The sequence below is a fragment of the Dreissena polymorpha genome, chromosome 4 (genome assembly GCF_020536995.1).
Source record: "Dreissena polymorpha isolate Duluth1 chromosome 4, UMN_Dpol_1.0, whole genome shotgun sequence".
Classification (NCBI taxonomy): Eukaryota; Metazoa; Mollusca; class Bivalvia; order Myida; family Dreissenidae; genus Dreissena; species Dreissena polymorpha.
The window spans coordinates 128,844,013-128,868,830 of record NC_068358.1 but is presented as its reverse complement, the minus strand read 5'-3'; the positions used below and the strand labels follow the sequence as shown (position 1 = coordinate 128,868,830).

Genomic DNA, 24,818 nt, shown 5'->3' with positions numbered 1-24,818 from the left:
CCTTTGTATTACTAAAAAGAAGCAAAGGCTTAGATCATACCAACAATTAAAGATTCCCAGGTTTAATTACTCAAGAATAAAGGGATTATCGTTTTAAAAGATCAATTAACAACATAATTGACACGTACACTACCGCGGGCGGATGATGGCAAACAACAATACACGTGTCATAACCGCGAAAGCGTGATTACCTTGCTTCGTGGTAAAGATATGTTCAAATATACGGGTATTGAAATGGAAAAATAAAATAAAAAAGGTCTTTGCCGAAATGTCCTTTTTGCCGAAAATATTGGGGCGGCTGCCGCCCCTGCCGCCCCAGCTCCGACGCCTCTGTGCATAATAGAATTTAGTATAGCATATTAATGAGGCGAGCTTCTCCAACACAAGATAATGCAAATGTGTGCACTGTAACCAAAAGTTCAACTATCTTCAAACAGAAGATAGACAATTACTCTTAGAAAAAAAGGTTTTGAAATCTAGCTACATTGCACGCACGTGCAATAGTTCGGTGTTTCTCCAGCTGGTCCAGCTCAAGCGTCACCTTGTTTATGATTAACCCATTTATGACTACTGGACTCTCCCATCCTTTTTAATTGGATCAATTTATTTCCAAAATTAGGGATGTCTAGTATATTTATTTCTATATTTAGAATATTTCTTACAGAAACTCCTTTAAGCAAACAGCGCATTCCCAGATGAGACGCCGCATCATGCGGCGTCTCATCTGGGTCTACGCTGTTTATCAAGGTCTTTTTTCTAGACGCTAGGCATAAATGGGTTAATGGGTTTGATTGATTATTTCCAAGAGGATAGCCACTGCTAAGTGAGGAAGTTCCATCATTTGTACAAGAAAGAGTATGGTGCATTTGCTTGCCCTTAAGTAGCAAAACTTCGGAGATTTATGTATGTTGGTGTGGGGTGTGTGAATGTAAGTAGCAAAACGTCGCGTATTTATGTATGTTGGTGTGGGGTGTGTGAATGTTTCGAATGAGATCAAAATGAGACCATAACAATAATGTTGCAAGAATTAAAAATCAACTGTTTTGCAATATTAAGCAATTGTGAATGCTTTTGAAAATTTGAACGAACATAATGGTATACGTTCGATTTTGTGTGTCAGAAGGAGGCTAATTTATTCATATTATCACCACACTTTTCATCATCACCATGATTATATCAACACTTTGGCAAAACACCTGTACAAATGCTTTAATTGTTGGGTTTCTATGATATTACTTTGGTAATACTGTATATAAGGTATGTACTGCATGTTTGCAAATCGCAGTTGATACCATCAAACATAAGCATGTTACAAACAAACGTAATGTCCTAAACTTTACAGATACGATAAATATGACTATGATATTAATGATGCCATGATGGTGACGATATTGTTGTTGTTGTTGTTGAAGCAGATGATGGTGAGGATGAGTATGAGTTGAGAATGATGATTGCAAAAAACAACAACAACAACGCACTTTGCTAAGACATTTTGCTAACACTAAAGCACAGAGTTTAAAGTAACTGACACGACATTTTACCATACAGAGTTTACAAAATGCTCTGATAAATAAATGTCGTCACTAACCTCAACCCTGTTTAAATATCAAACTTACATGTACATGTACATATATGTCAGGTGAAATTATAACTTGCTTAAACTGATTACGTTAAAGTGCGCTCCTAAAGTTATCACATTTCAACGGACAGGACTGAAGATGTCTGACCTGTGCATATTGGGGCGGGGATGATGGGGTCGGCGGCGGCCAGACACGCCTCGCTGATTTCGGGGGTCAAACTCTGTCTTGTAGGACCTTCGGCACCGCAGGTGGGTGGAGAATTCTTTATACGTTCTGCAATATTTGTGTCTCTTGTTTTATAGAGATGAAATTAGCCCATGAGACTCATATTTATGCTCCCCTTCGAAGAAGAGGGTGTATATTGTTTTTTCATGTCGGTCCGTATGTCCGTCCACCAGATGGTTTCCGGATGATAACTCAAGAACGCTTAGGCCTAGGATCATGAAACTTCATAGGTGCATTTATCATGACTCGCAGATGACCCCTATTGATTTTCAGGTCACTTGGTCAAAGGTCACGGTGACCTGAAATAGTAAAATGGTTTCCGGATGATAACTCAAGAACGCTTAGGCCTAGGATCATGAAGCTTCATAGGTACATTGATCATGACTCGCAGATGACCCCTATTGATTTTGAGGTCACTAGGTCCAAGGGCACGGTGACCCGAAAAAGTTAAATGGTTTCCGGATGATTACTCAAGAACGCTTATGCCTAGGATCATGAAACTTCATAGGTACATTGATCATGACCCGCAGATGACCCCTATTGATTTTCCGGTCACTAGGTAAAAGGTCACGGTGACCCGAAATAGTAAAATGGTTTCCGGATGATAACTCAAGAACGCTTATGCCTAGGAACATGAAACTTCATAGATACATTGATCATGACTCGCAGATGACCCCTATTGGTTTTCAGGTCACTTAGGTCAAATGTCAAGGTCACGGTGACCCGAAATAGTAAAATGGTTTCCGGATGATAACTCAAGAACGCTTATGCCTAGGATCATGAAACTTCATAGGTACATTGATCATGACTCGCAGATGACCCCTATTGATTTTCAGGTCACTTTGATAAAGGTCAAGGTCACGGTGACCCAAAATAGCAAAATGGTTTCCGGATGATAACTCATAAACGCTTATGCCTAGGATCATGAAACTTCATAGGTACATTGATCATGACTCGCAGATGACCCCTATTGATTTTCAGGTCACTAGGTCAAAGGTCAAGGTCACGGTGCCTCAACTTAAAAAAATGGTTTCCGGATGATAACTCAAGAACGCTTACGCCAAGGATCATGAAACTTCATAGGTACATTGATCATGACTCGCAGAAGACCACTATTGACTTTCAGGTCACTAGGTCAAAGGTCACGGTGACTTGACACAGTAAAATGGTTTCCGGATGATAACACAAGAAAGCTTACGCCTAGGATCATGAAACTTCATAGGTACATTGATCATGACTTGCAGATGACCCATATTGATTTTCAGGTCACTAGGTCAAAAGTCACAGTGCCAAAAAACGTATTCACACAATGGCTGCCACTACAACTGACAGCCCATATGGGGGGCGTGCATGTTTTACAAACAGCCCTTGTTATTATTGTTAATATTATTATCATAAATTATTATTATTGTTGCTGTTGTTCTAATTATTAGTATTATAAAAGGTAGAATCTAGTAGTAAGAAGACACTTGTGGGATACTGATATAGAGAACATTATTGATTGTTAAGAAATTGGAGATACTTGATGCTAATTATGAGATGCAATTAGTTAATATCACTTCGTATAGCAATAACTCTTGATCAATACATGTATATTGCTTGTATTGTTATGAGTTATATACATGCCTAATTAACTAGGACAAGGTTTTTGTGGATCACGGTAAATACGGCGCCCACTACGATGGAGGGCGAATCGCGCGGTGTTCCGACCCGGACCCTCTGTGGGCGACGCTGACTCGGGAATCTATCAAGCGCTATAGGGACATTGAACAAGCCTCAGGTGCATAATACATGTATATTCAATTAGACTATTTTGTATCGATCTAACCATCGATATAAAGCGAAATATATGCACACTTATGAAAATATTGATTTTTAAGGAGAGCCATTTATTTGATATAACATTATACGTTTGTCATCACATTATATGCCTTGTTACCATAGATGAATTACGTATGGTGAAATTTTAATCGTATTATGCTATTTTGATAAAACGACGTTTTCATCGTCAAATGAAGTCGCGTCCTTGCGAAACGTTTAAGATACATACGCATGAGTTCGCAAATGTAGGATTGTGTCTGAAAAATAAAACAATGACAATTTACAACGAAGGACTTCTTGAAGACCGAGTAACAAATAATACCTGAAATCGTTTATTGAATAAAAATACAACTTGTATCAGATCCTATGTATAAGTTTTTAAGTGAAAAAAATATTTCAGCGTATTAGCTTTTTATTTGCTTTATCACTTATTTGAATGAAGATTTTGAATTAGATGATACTCTGACCCAACTAAAACGTTTTGTCAAGTGAAAACCGCTGTTTGTAAAGCTTGTATTTTTGTCGTCTGCTTAAATGTATTTATGTGAGTGTTGTAGATAAATTGGTTCTTTTCGATGGCGCATTGAGCATAACAGTTAAGTTACTGTTAATGCAACAGATGATACAATAATATTATTAATTATTTTTTGGAATCTCTTTTTATTCTGAGGTGGGAGCACTTATGGTCGGCAAGACCGATACACCTGACATTGCCAGCGTATTCGATGTTGCCAAGGATCAGAACATTACAGCCAAGCGCCTGAACAGCGCGGAGTTGCAAGGACAATTTCCTTACTTACTGTTCAATAGTTCTGACGAAGGGCTTTCCGAGTATAAGAACGCCGGACATATAAAGCCGCGAAAACTTGTCCATGCGCAGAAGATGCTCGCAATAAAAACGGGTGCACATACATTGATGACGTAGTCACCAAAGTACACAGGTCTGTTGCTAAGAACGGGGACTACGTCATGAATGTTGAGACAAAAGGCGGGGATAGGGCGATAGTGTGTAAGAAGGTGTTATTGGCCACGGGTGCGTTAACAGAGCTCAATGCGTTACTGCCCGGTATACTGATTGACCAGATGCTGCGTCCACTCACGGTGTCCTTGGTCGAGGTCAGCAAAGAGCACGCGGAGCAACAGCTTAAGTATGACAAATAACATGTTTGTCTTTTGGAGCAGCGTTCTGAGAAAACAGGTCTTTATGCGTGTTGGTAGTGTCGTCCCAGATTAGCCTGTGCATTTAACAGAGGCAAATGTGGGACGACACTTTTCGCCTACACAGGATTTTCGCAGAGAAGAGACTTGCTTTAAACGAAAAATACCATAAAAGCGGAAACGGTCGTTTCTGATTAGCCTGTGCGACTGTACAGGCTAATCTAGGACGGTACTTTAAGCGGGTGCAATACACCCTATTTTCATAGAACGAAGCTCTTACGATCTTCGCTGTTTACGATTTACTTATAATGAACTTTCAATCGCAATAACTATGTGTCGTTGATTACAATAAACGTTCGATTCATGCATTCGATAACTACCTCTATATAATTCGTAAAAATGTTTTATTATTGTTTGCATTTTTTTGCTGTCGTTTATTTTCAAATAGGGTACACTTAATGCACTTCGACTGAAGTTTAATATGAATAAACTATAGTATCTAAAAAAGCATTCCGCAATTCCCTTACTCTTCTGCGGTGATTAAAAAATGTTAATACGTTGCCACTGTGTACTGGAGTTGATGTATCTTTCGTCCGAATACTCTCAGTATTGTTCCAAACACAAATAGTGCGAGTTTTTTCCAGGAAACCAACTTGAGAGTGACTCTTTAAACATAAAAACTGTCTCTGCAGTCCCGCTAAAATAAAGTTTAGGTATAGTTTAAACGAGCCACGTTGTGAGAAAACTGGGCATCATGTATGTGCGTAAAATGTAGCACCAGATTAGCCTTTGCAGTTTGCACAGGCTAATATGGACAACACTTAACTTTTAAATTACCTGTTCACTAAAAAGTGTCTTCCTTAAAAATACAATTAAATCGGAAAGTGTAGTCCCTTATTAGCCTTTTCCGACTGCACAGGCTAATCGGGAATGAGACGCATATGAATAGAAGCCTGTAGTTCCCAGAACACGCCTCAAATGAATTGTTCATCATCTAAAGGTGCATGCCGTGCGTGATCTACCGCGGTGACGGCCACCATTCCTGGCACAAAGTCAACCCCAATTACAAGAACCGGAATGTTGGGTTCTACATGCTTCCACCCATCAAGTACCCGGATGGTAGGTATAAGAGATTGACTATTTTTGTCTATTTAAGTTCACCTGAACACATCGTTCTCGGTGAGCTATTAGAATGAGATGGCCTCTTCTGCGTCGTCCGTCTGCCGTCAATAATTCGATCATGTTCGCGATTAAGACACAAATGATAGTAAAGCTTTACTTGAATGTCTCAGTAGTACACATTTGGACTGCAAATATTCGAGTATTTAGCAGTTGTTTTGAAGATAATCAGTGTGGAAGAAAAAGAAGCAGACATTGCCCTTTCGTTCATACATATTAATTTGTCTTCCTATCTTGACCAAATTTCCACTATTAATTAGTCACAGAAATGCATCAGTAGAATCAAACAATGGATTATGCTGGGAACCAAAAAGGTGATAATGGCAATTACAGATGTTGCATAGAGACTTTATTTGTTATATAATCCTGAACTTATTTTATATTCAATTTAATTTTAGATTTGCCTTACGAGATTTGTGAACAAATACCATGGAAACTTGATTTAACAGCATGAAACATTGAACGATAAACAACAAAATAGTACAAATGCAAAGCATTCGTTTTCAAAATTTCGTGTAGACTTTTAAAATGGGCTATGATAACGGCACGGCTCAACATCCACAACGTCTGGTTACACCGGAAATCATGAACGATTGATTTCTGAACGGCAGACTTCAACTGGCCGAACAAACCGCTGCACTGGTCAAGTCTCTTTTTAAAGGTTAATGAACATACCAATATAATTCTTCCGTTTTTGTAGTGGCTGACAGACTATGTTGCGTTTAAATTGGTGGATCTTTATTTACTTCTACATTGTATTTTCAATTCCCCTTGGCTTTCCGATGCATTTGGAAGATAGCAACTTATGACAATCATGCTATACATTAGCGAAATGATTACATTGGTTTAGTAATTTAAAGGGATCTTTTCACGTTTTGGTAAATTGACAAAATTGACAAAAGTTGTTTCAGATTCGCAAATTTTCGTTTTAGATATGATATTTGTGATGAAACAGTAATACTGAACATTTACCGTGGTCTAATATAGCCATTATATGCATCTTTTGACGATTTATAAACCTGAAAATTATAAAGCGTTGCAACGCGAAACGACTGAATAATTTGGAGAGTTCTGTTGTTGTCGTTTAATTTTGTGAAACTACGAAGATTGCTTATATAAAGTATAAAATACGTCTGTCATACATACTTAGCAGGATGGCCGAGCAGTCTAATTGGTTTTTACTCCAGGACTCCGGGGGTCACTGGTTCGAGCCCTGATGCGGTCTTTTGTTTTCCTTTTATTAATTGTATTCTTGATTTTTTACTGGAGCTTTTTAGATCCAATGTTTACATTTATCAATATAAAGCATTTAATGACAAACTTCAAAACATGCCAAAATCTGTGAAAAGGCCCCTTTAAAGTTTAATAGCAAAATATATGCATACACTAACTATTACATATTCTTTAGGTTTTAATCTCGTCATTAAACTACATCATTAATAAAGAGATTCACCAAATCCATTCTCTGATAATAATTATATGACATCACACTTTGTATTATATGGTTATTTCATTGTAATAAACATTCACGCATCTTTTTCTCCCCCTAAATGCAGGTGTCACGATGTCACGCTGGCATGGTGATAGCTGCTTCGAAGAAGAAACGCCAAAAATCCGCCCTTACATCGACATGGTACACGGCCAGCTGGGGGTAGCTATTGGCGGAAACGACGATGCTGCAAAAAGCAGCGACGAGATCGGTCGAATGGCGGCAATGATGATGTTACGCGAATGGGACTCACCCATATCAGGCACCTTTTTCGGCGTAAGCTGTATTAAGCCAGATTTTCACCCTGACTTGACCTTTGTAAGTGTCCAATAATATTCAAATAAAATTTCCCGCGGCTAGGTACGAATGAATACACTTCATTTATTCCATTGGCTGATTTGAGTATAACACCAGAACATTGGAAACATATCCGCGTCTTTGTAACACTGTTTTACTGCATGAAACAATTTTATCTCTAATGAAAAGGCTCAATAGATAGAACAGTTTTACAATCAATTTTCGACATAAATACAGTTTGTGCGTTCACCTTGTCTTTTCAGAGAATTACCAGAAAAAAAAAGTTTATACTAAAGGCTATATTCTCATATTTAGTACTTACTTGCTTTGCATTTCAACCCGCGAGGTTTCGGGTCAATTCGCGGCCAGTGTGTGAAAGTCAGAGTTTATATACAGTTCATCACCGGAGTTCGCAGAAGGGGTTGCGATCTTTTCATTGAAGGAAAAAATTGGAATCTATGCTATTTTTGTCTGATGGAGTAAATAGTTCGTTTAGTCGCTTTGTCGATATATCGATATTTTAGGCACAGCTGTTGCCTTGGTCGTGTACAGTTGGCGTAAACAAGCCGTCGTTTCAGCAGCAGAATTGTTACCTAACTTTAATGCATTGCATTTCAATCCGCAAGGTATCAAGGTCAGTTTGCGGTCAGTTGCAGAAATCTTTATATAAACGCCGTCTCGTAAACTTTGTGCACTTGAAGTCTGTTTTGATCAGAAAGATACTAAATAAAGATATTCGGCGATATTATTGTGGTATGTCAATCATCGATTTTTAATATGTTTTCAACATTTGCAAGATAAGGACCAATTTTGATAAAATTAATTAGAAATATTTATCCATTTAGACCAGTTTATTAAGCATGAGCACAATAATTCACTATACTATAATTATGCAATTAAATAAGATTCGAGTATTGCCGGCTGACCTATATGCACTCGTTTATTTTCATGCTTCTTGTGTTATTCTATTCTGTAAATATAGATATCTGAGTAATAATATCACATAAAGCAAAATAAGCCACGAAATCTGGCGCAACACCCCGTAATTGATTTGCTTATGATGTAGCTAAGAACTGCGCAGAAAAAAAGGCATCCGCTACTTTTTATCTCATAGAGATAACTTTTGATCGTTCATAAACATCGACCACAATCAACGCCGTATATCTTTTTTAAAGATATTTTTTGTTTAAACTGAAAACGATACCATCTGAAAACCAACAATAACAAAGTCGATGATTTAAATTCTTAACATTCGGAGTTTATGAGGATTTGATTGAAAAATGTTGAATGAATGCTGATATTGCACACTTTATGGCAATAACATTTTGTATTTAATGCATTTCTGTTTAATGTAGGCAAAGATCAGTTATTTAAAACTGGTAATTCAAGGTTTTCACTTGTAGCTACTTGATCACTCGTCAATGAAAATTGATAATCTACCAAAACCAACAAACATACTCTATGTGTATACATGTGATGTGATTTGGATGTGATATGTATGCATGCGTTCATAATTCGTTTTCGTCACCAGTATAAAGACAATAATAACATAATACAAATTGATGCTCGATAAGGCGCTTTGTCTGGTAATGGGAATGCATTTGAAAGCGCCGAACGGTTATTTATATATATATTTATAGTATAAAGCACCATAAAATCAAACATGCATAATTTAGTACAGCATATTAATGAGGTAAGCTTCTCCAACACAAGAAAATGCAAATGTATGCACTGTTACCAAAAGATTAGCATTCTTCAAACAGAAGATAGATTACTCTTAGAAAAAAGCTTTGACATCTAGCTACTATGCACACAAGTGCATTTACTTGCCCTTAGGTAGCAAAACGTCGGAGATTTATGCATTTTGGTGTGGGGTGTGTATGTTTCGAATGAGATTTTGAAAGATTGGTTCGAATTAGATCAAAATGTATATAACGCATAAAATGTTCAACAGATAAAGCATTATGGCGAATGCAGCCATAATGCAACCATCATGTTGCAAAAATTAAAAATAAACTGTTTTCCAATATTAAGCAATTGTGAATGATTTTTAAACGTTTTGAACGAACATACTGTAATGCGCTCGATGTTTAAGGGTCAGAAGGAGGCTAATGTATTCACATGAGTCGTGTTCTGAGAAAACTGGGCTTAATGCTTGTGCGTAAAGTGTCGTCCCAGATTAGCCTGTGCAGTCCGCCCGTTGTATTTTTTGTATATGCTATAATATATTTTACACGATATATCGCCCTTGATAGGTAGCCCAAAAGGCGATATATCGTGTTAAATATATCGTGCGTCGCTGCGACTGTCGCGCAAACTATCGTGCGTCACGGCGACTGTAGAGAAAAACATCGTACGTCGCCGCGACTGTCGCGCAAATTATCGTGCGTTGCCGCGACTGTCGCGGAAAATACCGTACATCGCTTCGTGTGTCGTGTCTCGCGTTCAAAGGGCGACACTAGACACACGAAGCGATACACGATATTTTGCGCGACAGTCGCGGCGACGCACGATATTTTATTATTCACATATCGCCCATATTATCCGAATCTCTCGTATCGCGGTCTTATTTCAGACCGCGACACTAGAAACACGAAGCGATACTCGATATTTTGCAATTAAATGCAATATCCTAAACAATACAGATGCGATAAATATGACGATGAAAATAATGATGCCATGATGGTGATGATATTGTTGTTGTTGTTGTTGTTGGAGCAGATGATGATGATGAGGAGCATGAGTTGAGGATTATATGATTGCAAATAAACAACAGTGCTCTTTGCTAAGACGTTTGGCTAACACTAAAGCGCAGAGCTAAAAATAACTGACACGACATTTTAACATACACAGTTTACAAAACGCTCTGATAAACAAATGTCGTCACTTACCGCAACCCTGTTTAAATATCAAGTACATAATGTACGTATATGTCAGGTGAAATGATAACTTGCTTATACTGGTTATGTCAAAGCGCTCTAGTATAGTTATCACATTTCAACGGATGGTTCACTGGACTGACGACTATGTTTGACCTGTGCATAGTTGGGGCGGGGATGATGGGGTCCGCGGCGGCCAGACACGCCTCGCTGATTTCGGGGATCAAACTTTGTCTTGTGGGACCTTCGGAACCGCAGGTGGGTGGATAATTTTCAATACGTTCTGAAATGCGTGTGTCTCTTGTTTTATAGATTTAAAATTAGCACATGAGACTCTTATTTATTATTGTTATTATTATTATTAGTTATTATCATTATTATTGTTACTGTTGTTGTCATTATCATTATAAAAGGTAGAATCTAGAAGTAAGAAGATACTGGTGGAATACTGATATAGAGAACGTTATTAATTGTTAAGAAATGGGAGATACTTTGCGCTTATTATGAGATGCAATTAGTTAATATCACTTCGTATAGCATACCTCTTGATCAATATATTGCTTGTGTTGTTATAAGTTATATGCTGGCCTAATTCACCAGGACAAGGCTAGTGTGGATCACGGTATTTTCGGCGCCCACTACGATGAAGGGCGGATCACGCGGTGTTCCGACCCGGACCCTGTGTGGGCTACACTAGCTCAGGAATCTATCAAGCGCTATAGGGACATTGAACGAGCCTCAGGTGCATAACACATGTATATTCAATTGGACTATTTTGTATTGATCTAACCAGCGATATAAATCGAAATATATGCACACTTATGAAAATATTGGTATTTTATTTGATATAACATTATACGTTTGTCATCACATTATATGCCTTGTTACCATCTATAGATGAATTACGTATGGTGAAATTTTAATCGCATTATGTTATTTTGATAAAACGACGTTTCAGCGTCAAATGACGTCGCGTCCGTGCAAAACGTGTAAGGTACATAAGCATGATTTCGTAAATGTAGGACTGTTTTCTGAAAAATAATAAAACAATGACAATGTACAACGTAGGACTTCTTGAAGACCGATTAAAATATAATACCTGAAATCGTTTATTGAATGAAAATACAACTTTTCTCAGATCCTATGTTGAGAAAGAAAAAGAAAACATTCCAGCGTGTTAGCTTTTTAATATGCATGATCGCTTATAATTTGAATTAAGTTTTTTTACGCAGATCATACTCTGACCCAACTAAAAGTTTTGTCTATGCAAAGTTTTCGTTTGTAACGCGTTTTTATTTGTAACGTCTGCTACATGTATTTATATTAGTGTTAAAGATTAATGGGTTCTTTGACGGCGTCTGAACATTATGGTTTAGTTACTGTTAATGCAACAGATAAAAAAGTAAATTTATTATTTTCAGGAATCTCTTTTTATTCTGAGGTGGGAGCACTTATGGTCGGCAAGACTGATACACCTTACATTGCCAACGTATTCGATGTTGCCAAGGAACAGAACATTCCAACCAAGCGCCTGAACAGCGCGGAGTTGCAGGAACATTTTCCTTACATAAAGTTCAATAGTTCTGACGGAGGGCTTTTCGAGTATCAGAACGCCGGACATATAAGCCCGCGAAAACTTGTCCATGCGCAGAAGATGCTCGCAATGAAAAACGGGTGCACATACATTGATGACGTAGTCACCAAAGTACACATGTCTGTTGCTAAGAACGGGGATTACGTCATGAATGTTGAGACAAAGGGCGGAGATAAGGCGATAGTATGTAAGAAGGTGTTATTGGCCACGGGCGCGTTTACAGAGCTCAATGCGTTACTGCCCGGTATAAAGGTTGACCAGGTGCTGTGTCCACTCACGGTGTCCTTGGTCGAGGTCAGCAAAGAGCAAGCGGAGCAGCAACTCAAGTATGACCAAACACAATTCTGAATGGCTGAGATGTTCAGGTTAAATTGTAATTATGTAGAGTAAAGGCTAACGAATGTAAAAAAATATGTTCACAACTATTAAATTCATTTTCAATATGTAATACACGCATCATGCATTGGTTAAAATCACAAATTCGTCAATTCTGTTTCACTCAGTAGACCGTATATATCATAACAAAAATATGATGACATGTAAGTATATATTATAAATATTTGTGTCTGTTTGTCTTATGATGAGTTATAATCTCATCGAAGTTTTTATAATGCACTTTTTTGTTATCAGATTGACAGTTCAATATACAGATAAAAGTAATGATTTAATTTAAATCAACATAATTTAACATAACCTATGTGCATTTACTTTCAAAACGTTTTATCTGAAACAATGTCTAACTCTATATCGAATACCGTTTGTTTTGAAGGTCAATGCCTTCGGTGATCTATCGAGGTGACGGTCACGCCTCCTGGCACAGGGACTTCCCTAGATACGAGGACAACGGGGTGGGCTACTACATGCTTCCGCCTATAAAGTACCCGGATGGTATGCAAAAGTGTTTCCCTCAAAAAAGATCAACAGTTATTTATCTATCACATTATTATTTTTCTTTTCAGATAAGATATCTTATTATGGCACTTGGTCCATCTTTTCAATTGTTGTTCAAAATTTCTATTTCATATTAGTTTTTTTACTGGTAGTGTATAAAATTGACAATTAACGTCATTGAAAAAGTAAGCAAGCTATATTACATGTATCTCGTTTTATCGTGCTATATTAAGAATTCAATTTCTTTTTTTACCAGATAAATGCCATAGGAGTAAAAAAGACGTAGTTTATGTATATGCTTGATTTAACAAGTTTTGTTCTTATTAACTATATTGTAGAATTTAACATAAGTATGAAAACATGTTGATAAATATATTATACTTTGGTAGGGGCTAGTTTAAGTTTCTGAGTTCAATCTTCTAAATGTTCAGATATTGCCACAAATCAACAACTGCATGTATATCTATGAGTTGAAAATACATCCCATTCAATGCTTAGCACAAATACTGTCAATTACTGTCACTGGCAATTGTCAACTGTCAATGCTTATGTCTAAGCATTATTTATAAATTTATGCTATACAACTAGGACGTTACTACATAAAGTTGGGGCATTTTCACGGTACGGTCCTAAGACGTCTCCAAGGGTCGGGAGAGGTGAAGGAGTGGTTTCTGAATGGAGATCATCAACTGGCCGAGCAAACCGCCGCACTGATCAAATCGCTCTTTAAAGGTGCGTTAGTTGACCCTTATACTCGTTTTTATTGCGTTACTGTAGAGTTTTTATTATCGATAAAATCCATTTCTCGTTTGCTCTTTGTTAAAGATGAAAAATCATATTTTAAATAGGCACCAGCGTTAGAATTGTAGTGTAAAGTGATCCCATTTTACAAAACGTGTACGTTAGTTTATCTCAAAAACAGTTATCACAACAAGCTTCATCGCATCATGTTTATTTTCTCAGACACCATAGATATTAAATTACGTCACAGTTTGTATTTAACGGCATTGTGCGAGTTTTATGTGTGTTTTCTTTTGTTTAAGATGTTCCGATGTCACGTTGGCATGGTGACAGCTGTGTTGTCGTGGAAACGCCAACAAACCGTACCCTACATAGACATGGTACATGCCCAGCTGGGGGTGGCAATTGGCGGGAACGGCTATGCTGCAAAAAGCAGCGACGAGATCGGTCGTATTGCGGCAATGATGATGTTACGCGAATGGGATTCACCCATACCACGCGACGTTTTTCAATTAAAAACGATAACTGGAAAACCAACTATCACAAAGTCGAGGATATGAATGTGAGCATATACTTTGAACGATTCTGATATGACAAATATTGAATGAAAGTTTTTAGTGCACATCATACTCGTTCAGGAAAACAATATGTTCAAAAATCAAAGTGTAAATGTATTATATCATTATGAGTTGTGAAATAGCAAGGGAACTGTTCCATTATTCAGATGCATAGATACCGGCTATAGGTACTTTTCATACTTTTGATTATTCTTACTTTTGATTATTCTTAAAATAAATGCAGTCTCGTGTACACAATAGTTGTTATTCGGAACTCTCCAGTCTGGGTCACCACCAAACAACAAAAACCTTACTATCCTCAGTCCATTCGTAGTACTAGAACTAATATATTGTTCCATATCAGTTGGATATTGATATGTCTATTGATATAGCTCTAGTGTGATGCTTTTCTTTACTCTAACCTGGAAAGTAAAGAAAATTATTCGCTAAAGACCAAGACCTTAAGATTAGAAGGCACATCATTAACGAGCTTTATCATACATGACTTGTATTTGCTATATCTATAAAGCATTAAATAAAACAAGAACATGAATATTGTTTTTCAGAAAAATATTGCATATGTCAAGCCGTTTGTAAAGGTTCCTTCATTACCATACAGCTGACAAAGTCTGTTTTTATGTATTTTAAGGAAGTTAGCTACTTGACCCATTCTTATAGGCGGCTGTACATCTGAACGGTGTATTTAGACTTTAATCCTGTATTAAAGGGGCCTTTTCACAGATTTTGGCATTTTTTAACTTATTCATTAAATGCTTTATATTGATAAATGTAAACATTGGATCGTAAAAGCTCCAGTAAAAAATCAAGAATAAAATTAAAAAAAGGAAAAGAACATTGCCCGAACCAGGTTTCGAACCAGTGACCCCTGGAGTCCTGCCAGAGTCCTGAAGTAAAAACGCTTTAGCCTACTGAGCTATTCCGCCGTATACACAAGTTGAACGTATTTTATACCTTATATAAGCAATCTTCGTAGTTTCACAAAATTTAACGACAAAAACAGAACTCTCCAAATTATTCATTCGTTTCGCGTTGCAACGCTTTATAATTTTTAGGTTTTAAAATCGTCAAAAGATGCATATAATGGCTCTATTAGACCATGGTAAATGTTCAGTATTACTGTTTCCTCACAAATATCATAACTAAAACGAAAATTTGCGAATCTGAAACAACTTTTTTCAATTTTGTCAATTTACCAAAGCGTGAAAAGATCCCTTTAAACGTCTGACATACATGTAAATCAGTGTGAGATTTGTTATGTGTAATTATTAATAGTAATAATAGTTATAACAACAAATGCTTGAATTTTGACATTTCCTAAAAGAAACACTTATGTCGTTTAAAAACTTATTATCCACTACTGAATGGGAAGATATCGACTTTACTGGTCATTACTGTATTAATGACAATGTCTGTACCTCCCGCGCGCGCTCAGAAATCGGAAAAACCCACAGCGCGCGAGTTCCGAATTAAATCTATTGCAAGGGCGACGCACACAATCTGTCATTCATGTGAAAAAAGAAAAACAAACTGATACCAACACACAAAATCAACATGGCGAGATTTAAGCAGCGACTAAATTATGATATTTCATCAAAACAGCAGACACCGCATGTTTTAGACATCAAGTTTGTAAAACATGGTAACCGGCAAAGATTATGTTAAAACACAACGACTGATCATAACACATTAATACGTTTAGATTAAAATATGATCCATAATGCCTAGTAAAAAATATTAATTCTACCACGGCACGTTACTTGTTTTCTATATACAAAGAAGGAAAACTACTGTTGGTTATTACCCCGATATACCAACGGTTGTTTAAAGTGACGTCACGTTGATTGTCCGCACACATTTTATGAATGAAGACGACGTCATTTGATTGTAATTGTTGTGGTGACGTCACGTATTCGCGGAAAAGTGGAGGACGTTCGGTTAATATAATTTTCATTTATAACCTTTAAATCGCGGATAACTTATTAATGAAATCGTGTTAGAATCGAAATAATCGACGGGTCACCGTTTGTTATTGCGGTAATAACCAACGGTATGTCGTTCTGATGCTTGTTATCAAACCACTCGGGCTACGCCCTCGTGGTTTAATTCCTACGCATCGGAACTCCATACCGTTGGTTATTACCGCAATAACCAACGGTGACCCGTCGATTATTTCTTAATTAGTCCCCTACCGGTGAAACCGAATGGGGCCTTATGGTTTGCGCTCTGTGAGTCTGTTTGTCTGTCTGTCACTCTTTCCTGGATTCTGCGATAACTTTAAAAGTTCATCATATTTGTTGATGAAACTTGACACATGGACAGATTGCAATATGGAGATTATGCACGTCATTTCATTTTGTTACAACGTCCAGAATTCTGGTTGCTATGGCAACAAATAGACTAGAATTATTGCTGAAAATGGTGGATCCTGCGATAACTTTAAAAGTTCTTCATATTTTTTCATAAAACTTGAAACATGGATAGATTGCAATATGGAGATTAAGCACGTCATTTCATTTTGTTCCTACGTCAAGAATAATGGTTGATATGGCAACAAATAGACCAGAAATATTGCTGAAAATGGCGGAGTTTCACCGGTAGGGGACTTAAATTGCTTGGGAATAGTCTTGTTTATTAAATAAATCTTACACACAAGTTTTAATTTTAAGATATCAATACATTACAAACTAGAAATAGCGCGGCAGAGGCCGACGCGTATCCCCACGCCGCATGTTTGACCCAGGGTTGGTAATGGGGCCATGGATAGTTGAGATTAACTGTATTGTCATAAGACAAGCTCAATATCAATTTGAAGTGAATCGGTGTAGAAATGAAGAAGTTATAGTAAAAGGCAATTTTGGGTGGGTGTGGCCTATGTGGGCGGGGCGCCTCAGGGTTGGTAATGGGGCCATGCATAGTTGAGATTGACTGTATTGTCATTAGAGAAGTTCAGTATCAATTAGAAGTAAATCGGTGTAGAAATGAAGAAATTATAGTAAAAGGCAATTTTGGTGGGTGTGGCCTCTGTGGGCGGGGCGCCCCAGGGTTGGTAATGGGGCCATGCATAGTTGAGATTGACCGTATTGTCATAAGAGAAGTTCAGTATCAATTTGAAGTGAATCCGTGTAGAAATGAAGACATTTTAGTAAAAAGCAATTTTGGGTGGGTGTGCCCTATGTTGGCGGGGCGCCCCATGGTTGGTAATGGGGCCATGGATAGTTGAGATTGACCGTATTGTCATAAGAGAAGTTCAGTATCAATTTGAAGTGAATCCGTGTAGAAATGAAGAAATTATAGTAAAAGGCAATTTTGGGTGGGTGTGGTTATGTGGGCGGGGCGCCCCATGGTTGGTAATGGGGCCATGCATAGTTGAGATTTACCGTATTGTAATAAGAGAGGTTTAGTATCAATTTGAAGTGAATCGGTAAAGAAATGAAGAAATTTTAGTAAAAGGCAATTTTGGGTGGGTGTGGTCTATGTTGGCGGGGCGCCCCAGGGTTGGTAATGGGGCCATGCATAGTTGAGATTGACCGTATTGTCATAAGAGAGGTTAAGTATCAATTTGAAGTAAATCGGTGTAGAAATGAAGAAGTTAATGTAAAATAACATAAAAAATGAGTGAAAATCTCTGACCCGGCCCCACCCCAACCCCCATAACTTTTGACCCAGGGGTCAGATCAAAATTCCAAATAGTGCAGGGTCGCACATATGCTCATAGCTACCATGTGTGTAAGTTTCAAGGTTCTAGTGCTAATAGTGTAGGAGGAGATAGTGGCCAGGACGGACGGACAGACGGCGGAGATAACCACAATATCCCCACGCTTTTCAAAAAGCGTGGGGATAATTACGTTGATATTCACATACTTAAACAAATATAAATAACATTCGCAAGATCGCTGATGCAACACAACGACAAATATCACAATGCCTTAACTCATTTCTACATAATGCTTGATTTGCACAACGCAAGCCAGCGCATATGTATTTTCGGGACCTCTAACGATAACGCATATTAAATTCGTATGCTCGACTCCCTACTGTCCGCGATAAAGTAATCGATAATTTTGTCATTCACTGTTGGTGACACAATTAATATGAGATCAGTGAAAAACAGCAACTTAAAAAACAACACTGATGCTTTCAAGTTCCATTCAATCGTTCAGTGGCTGCAACATGAATATATCTACCTGCACATGCTTAACAGATTCACGTGTGACAGAAAAAATGTTTGTACCAAGGACCTGCTTGCACTATCAAGCTAGCTTCAAAGCACGTACAGTGAAGTGAAATTGATATTCTCTTTTATTGTATTTGAACTTAAGAATTTATAAACATTAAAATTTGTTAAAAGCGTTGAAATGAATCAATTGTACAGAGAAATTGACTTGACGCAACACATGAATAATACTGTGAACACGATAAAAGTCTAAAACAAAATGACGTCTGTACCAAATGTAAAAGGACTTGCAATGGCGAACACACAGTGCACAATTGGAAAAACAGGACCATACTAGATATGTTTCTTACAGATGTCTGCTTATTAATATAAGAGTATCTATCCAAAGAGAGATATTTAAATTGACCATATAGACCAAAGAAGATAATCGATTTGCTGATGCTAGTAATTTCCCTACTTATCAACGTGAGCTATTGACAGTCACGCTAATATAATTTTGCGTTATCCGAGGGCTGAGAACATCTCATAGACATATGTGTCAGGCCGGAATGTATTGCAAATTAATATAGAAATATGTTAAAAAATTACAGAAGTAACTGGTTATGTGGAATACTGAATAATGCTTTTAAGCTTAAAAACTACCTTACCTCCTATTTAGCAACTCGATTTGAAGTGATGTATTTCTTTGTTCTGTATTTGCTGAGGACTACAAGATACTTTATATACATGTCATTTAACCGAAAGCATGTCAGTATTGGCATGTCAGTATCAGCAATTTTAATGCGGCTTGTTTAAAATAGAAGTAGTCATCGCCCTTTTCTTAAAGTACAATTTCCCACAAGATCCATTAAGGCGCGTCACATGGTAGATAATTACATCCCTTCCGTTATAACCTAATGCACAAATACGCGCTTCAAAACTTGTCATGTCTGGATAATAGCACGGTACATTTGATAGATATTCACCAGCTAATTGCAGCTGGGACGCTTCGGTTCGGTCGGCTGATTATTTAAAATGACCAAAGCCGGACAGCAACAATTGTGGAAATTTACATCTGAGCGACCGGTGCAGATGGAAATACGTATTACACTGTCCATTCCATTATGCTTGTATATCATGTATTGCTTCCAATTTTCGAACACTTTTATATTAAACCGAATTTCGTTGGTTTGTTGATTGAATGCCTTTGGTGTATAATTAATGCACGTTTTATCGAGTTCGATCGTGGGGAGATATATATAAATGAAGAAGCGACATTTTACAACATCAGTTTATAGTTACCACTAACTTAAGTTCACTGCATATTTATCAACAATCTTAAGCACCTGTTTATATGTGTTTCAAAATTATTGAATAGAAAAAATACACTTGCTTCTGTAGTTATATTCTTTTTTTAAATGTGCTATTTCATCTCATCAACAATAATACATTATTAACGTATTAATTACTTATTAATCTTTATGCTTACAGATTCCTACAAGTCCAACTGTAAAGCAACGAATATCTCGTGCAGCATTCAAATTATAATGTTCATTAAGTAAAATTATAGTTATGTATGTCACATAATTTTAAATCTTTATTTTAATTTGATCTGTTTAATATCAAAACTTTGTTTATTCGATTTCTATGGTAGAATTAATTTACTTAACAAGCATGCTAATCCTACTACTTTACATTTAATAAATCATGACTTGACGCTTCATATGTAAACCATATTTGTTCGGAAGGTTACCCAAAATGATTTGGATAAGAGGATCGAAAATTCTTACTAAATTATTAACGTTTTCATTGAAATTATTTTTACAAATGCATTTTTTTGCAAATATTGGCGCCTTGCAAGGTTTTTAATAAAAACTGGGAAAAAGAAAAGAAAATTATTGTTTTCAGCATCATGATACAATGGATGTATATCCACAAAACTAGCGAAATCGATAGAAAATCTTTGTCGTAAGCATCATGCAGACATGTTCTAGTCCCTCCAAATAATTATGCGGAAAATGAGAAAATCATAGTTTTGCAACGTGTATATAAGTTACTTGTCTTTTTAAAACTGGTTTCAGTAGGTAAATTCCGAGTATTCAGCATGAATAAAATTGCAGAGGTTGTCTTCGTTTCCCCGAAGAGGTAATGCGTTTGTCATTCCAAAAGTATTGCGCACTATTGTGGTATCTAATTGAAAATAACAGTTTCTTGAATAGAATATTACACGTAAAAATGTCTTATGGAAGAATACAATTACAAGCTCGTTTTATTGTATGAGTTTTGCGATATAAAATCGTCGCGAAATGACACAAATAATTGCTAGATGTAAATTATTTAACGTTTCAGAGTTTCTCTTTTTATTAAATATTGTTCACTCTTTTAATATTTTGACAAAAAATTAATACGCAATTAAAAATATCCCACTAAGCTATAAAGGGATTTTTTTGCCTCTGAATTATTTTTATTTCAAGTTTATTATTCGAGCATCTTAAGATCTCTCTCAGAAAAGGCCCACAATATACAAACAGATTGGCCAAAGCATAGGATTCGAGCTTCAGATGGTCATCTTATGTTAACATATTAGGTCCATTTTCATGAATGAGGCACATTCACAGTTAAAACATTTGATCATCGACCACTCCTTGGAGTTCATGTACTATTAAATTTTGCCACTTCCCGCGCTTAAGTAAGGAAACAATTTTAGTAATTGGATGATCACTCATTTATCACTAGAGTGCGACAATCTAGATGATGATCCGGAAGTAGCATTGTTGAATGGGCTATATATTGAAATTAAATGTATTCATTAAATATTCATTGAATAAAATGCTATAGTGCACATCATACTCGTTCAGGAAACAATATGTACACATATCAACGTGTAAATGTAATACACCATACTTGAGTTGTGAAATAGCGAGGCAACTGTTCCGTTATTAAGTTGCATAGATACCGGATATAGGTAATTTTCATACTTTTGATTTTATTTGAATAAGATAAAGGTCTCAAGAGAACTGACGTTTGTACCAATGTTAAAAGGACTAGCAATGACAAACACACAGTGCATTATTGGAAAAAGGACCATACTAGAAATTTCGTTAAAGATGTCTGATTATTATGATAAGAGTATCTATCAAAAGAGAGATCTTTAAATTGACCATATATACCAAACAAGATAATTGAATTGCTGATGCTACTAATTTCCCGACTTATCAACCAGAGCTATTGACAGGAACGCCACGATAATATTGCGTTATCCGACGGCTGAGAACAGCTCATAGACAGATGTGTCTGGCCGGAATTTATTGCAAATTAATATAGAAATAAGTAATACAATTACAGAAGTAACTGGTTATGTGGTAAACTGAATAAATGCTAAAGCTGCGTTGCCTCGTATTAAGCAAGTCTTTTTAAAATAAGATTTCTTTTATATGCTATCCGCTAAGGAATATAATATACATAATATATATAATATCTATGTCATCAAATCGAAAACATGTTAGTTTTGGCAAGTCTGTAGTGCCAATTTAAATGCGGCTTCTTTTAAATAGAAGTGGTCCTCGCCCATTAGTAAAAGTACCATTTCCCACAAGATCCATTTAAGCGCGTCACCATGTCCCTTCCTTTAAAACCTTATGCCCCAATACGTGCTTCAGAACTTGTCATGTCTGGTTTATAGCACGGTACATTTATTAGATATTCACCAGCTAATTGCAGCTGGGACGCGTCGGTTCGGTCGACTGAGCATTTAAAATGGCCAAAGCCGGACAGCAACAATTGTGGAAATTAACATGTGAGCGACCGGTGCAGATGGAAATATATAATACACTCCCCTATCCATTCTGCTTGTAAATCATGTCTTGCTGCCAATTTTCGAGCACTTTTATATTAAACCGATCTACGTTGCTTTGCTGATGGAATGTCTTCGGTGTATAATACATGCACGTATTGAGGTGGATCGCGGAGAGCTATATATAAGTAAAGAAGTCACATGTTACAACATCAGTTAAAAGTTACCACTAACGTAAAATTCACTGCATATTTATCAAAAATCATAAATATATTAAGTACTAGTTTATATGTATTTCAAAGGTATAGAAAAAAATACACCTGCTTCTGTAGTAATATTCTCTTTTTGAAATTATGCTTTTTCATCTCATCAACAATAATACATTATTAACTTATTAATTACTAATATATCTATATTTTACACATTCCTGCAAGTTAGTTTAAACCTATTTATTTTAGCTCGATTGCATCGAAAGCCTAAGGCTTATATAAACGCTCTCGAGTCCGTTTCCTGGGCCTAGAACCAGTACTTGGTGTCTTTGGGGGAGATTAAAGAATGCTCCCAAGGTAGGGATCGAACCCATGACCTCCCGGTCGCAAGGCGGACACCATATCAATTATACCAAGGCGAGTTCCTGCAAGTTCAACTGTCAAGTTACGAAAAGCTCGTTTACAAGCAATAATGTAAATGAAATAAAATCATAGTAATGCATGTCATTTAATTTTAATTCGTCATTTTAATTTTATCTATTTAATAGCAATACTTTTTTATATTCGATTTATATGTTAGAATTAATTTACTTAACAAGCCTGCTAATCCTATGACTTTAAATAAAAAAATCATGAGTTGACGCTACGTATGTAAACCCTATTTGTTCGGAAGGTTATCTAAAATGTTTCGGATAAAAGGCTCGAACATTCTTACCAAACCATTAACGTTTTCATAAAGAATACTTTTACAAACGCATTTTTCCAAATATTGGCGACTTGCAAGGTTTTTAATAAAACTGGGAAAAGAAAAGAAAATTATTGTTTTCAGCATCATGATAAATGGATATATATCCACAAAACTAGCGAAATCGATAGAAAATCTTAGTCGTAAGCATCATGTTTACATGTCCTTGTCCCTCCAAATATGCCGAAAATGATAGAAACCATGGTTTTGCAACGTGTATATAATTTACTTGTCTCTCCAAAACTGGGTTCAGTAGGTAAATTGCGAGTTTTCAGCACGAACGCAAATACAGAGATTTTCTTTGTTTCCCGCAGAGGTGATGCGTTTGTCATTCCAAATGTCTTGCGCACTATTGTGGTATCTAATTGAAAATAACAGTTTCTTGAATAGAATATTGCACGTAAATGTCGTATGAAAGAATACAATTACAAGCTCGTTTTCTTGTATTAGTTTTGCAATATAAAAGCGTCGCGAAATGACACAAATAACTGCTAGATGTAAATTATGTCATGTTTCAGAGTGTCCTTTTTATTAAATATTCATCAATCTTTTAAATATGTTCACACAAAATAAGTACGCAATTAAAAATATCTCACTAAGCCATACAGAGAATTTTTTTATATTAGTTTTGCCACTTAAATATTTTAATTTCAATTTCATTATTCAAGCAAATTCTAAAGATCTCTCTCAGAAAATGCCCACAATATACAAACAGATTGGCCAAAGCATAGGATTCGAGCTTCAGATGGTCATCTAATGTGAACATATTAGGTCCATTTTCATGAATAGGAAACATTCACAATCTCTAGTAAAAACACTTGACTATTGACCACTCCTTGGAGTTCATGTAATATTTGCGACTTCCCGCGCTAATATAATGCAACAATTTTAGTAATTGGACGATCACTTATTCTTCAATAGAGTGCGACAATCTAGGTGATGACCCGGAAGTAGCATTGTTAAATGGGCTATATATTGAAATTAAATGTTTCCATCATACTGCTCGAAGCAAATAATTGGGAAGAGTTAGTAAACACTTGTGTCAATGTCAGTCTCATATGGTGCTTGGATATATGAGTTCCCTTAGACACTTTAATAGAGGATGTTCGAGTTATTAGTTCGATGAATGCATTTATAAGAGTCACGTTCAATTAAACAATATAATCGCTAATGAAAAGTTAAAATTACACATTCTCACGCTAATTGAAACAATTTAACTTTGAAATTCCAAACGAAGCAATAAAACAGAACTGTAACATTTATAACTTGGTGTATGGTATATTTTGCATTAAATGCCAAAAGATGGTATACGTCGGAGAGACAAGCAGATCATTAAAGGAACGTGCCAAAGAACACGAGGCTGACGTGAGGCTACGAAGAAATAAACCAATCTCAGAACATTTCAATGGTGCGGGCCACAGAGTGCAGGATATGGGTGTATCAGTGTCACAAATAAGAGACAGTTCCCATTATTACAGACTTATTA

General features: G+C 36.5%; 2 protein-coding genes across 2 annotated transcripts; both read left to right on the top strand.

Moving 5' to 3' along the window:
* The first annotated feature begins 3,447 nt into the window (after window positions 1-3,447).
* On the top strand, window positions 3,448-9,782 carry LOC127877015 (uncharacterized). Its single transcript, XM_052422595.1, has 4 exons — window positions 3,448-3,585; window positions 4,297-4,774; window positions 5,785-5,903; window positions 7,520-9,782. Exons 2-4 carry the CDS (start codon window positions 4,596-4,598, stop codon window positions 7,783-7,785), a joined length of 564 nt encoding a protein of 187 aa, XP_052278555.1. The 5' UTR covers window positions 3,448-3,585; window positions 4,297-4,595; the 3' UTR covers window positions 7,786-9,782.
* Window positions 9,783-10,206: 424 nt separating this feature from the next.
* Window positions 10,207-14,669, top strand: LOC127877012 (uncharacterized). Its single transcript, XM_052422588.1, is given in 7 exon segments — window positions 10,207-10,886; window positions 11,229-11,370; window positions 12,050-12,548; window positions 12,992-13,110; window positions 13,702-13,845; window positions 14,157-14,218; window positions 14,220-14,669. Coding segments are annotated over 7 exon segments (1,272 nt in total). The 5' UTR covers window positions 10,207-10,775; the 3' UTR covers window positions 14,415-14,669.
* The last annotated feature ends 10,149 nt before the right edge of the window (window positions 14,670-24,818 follow it).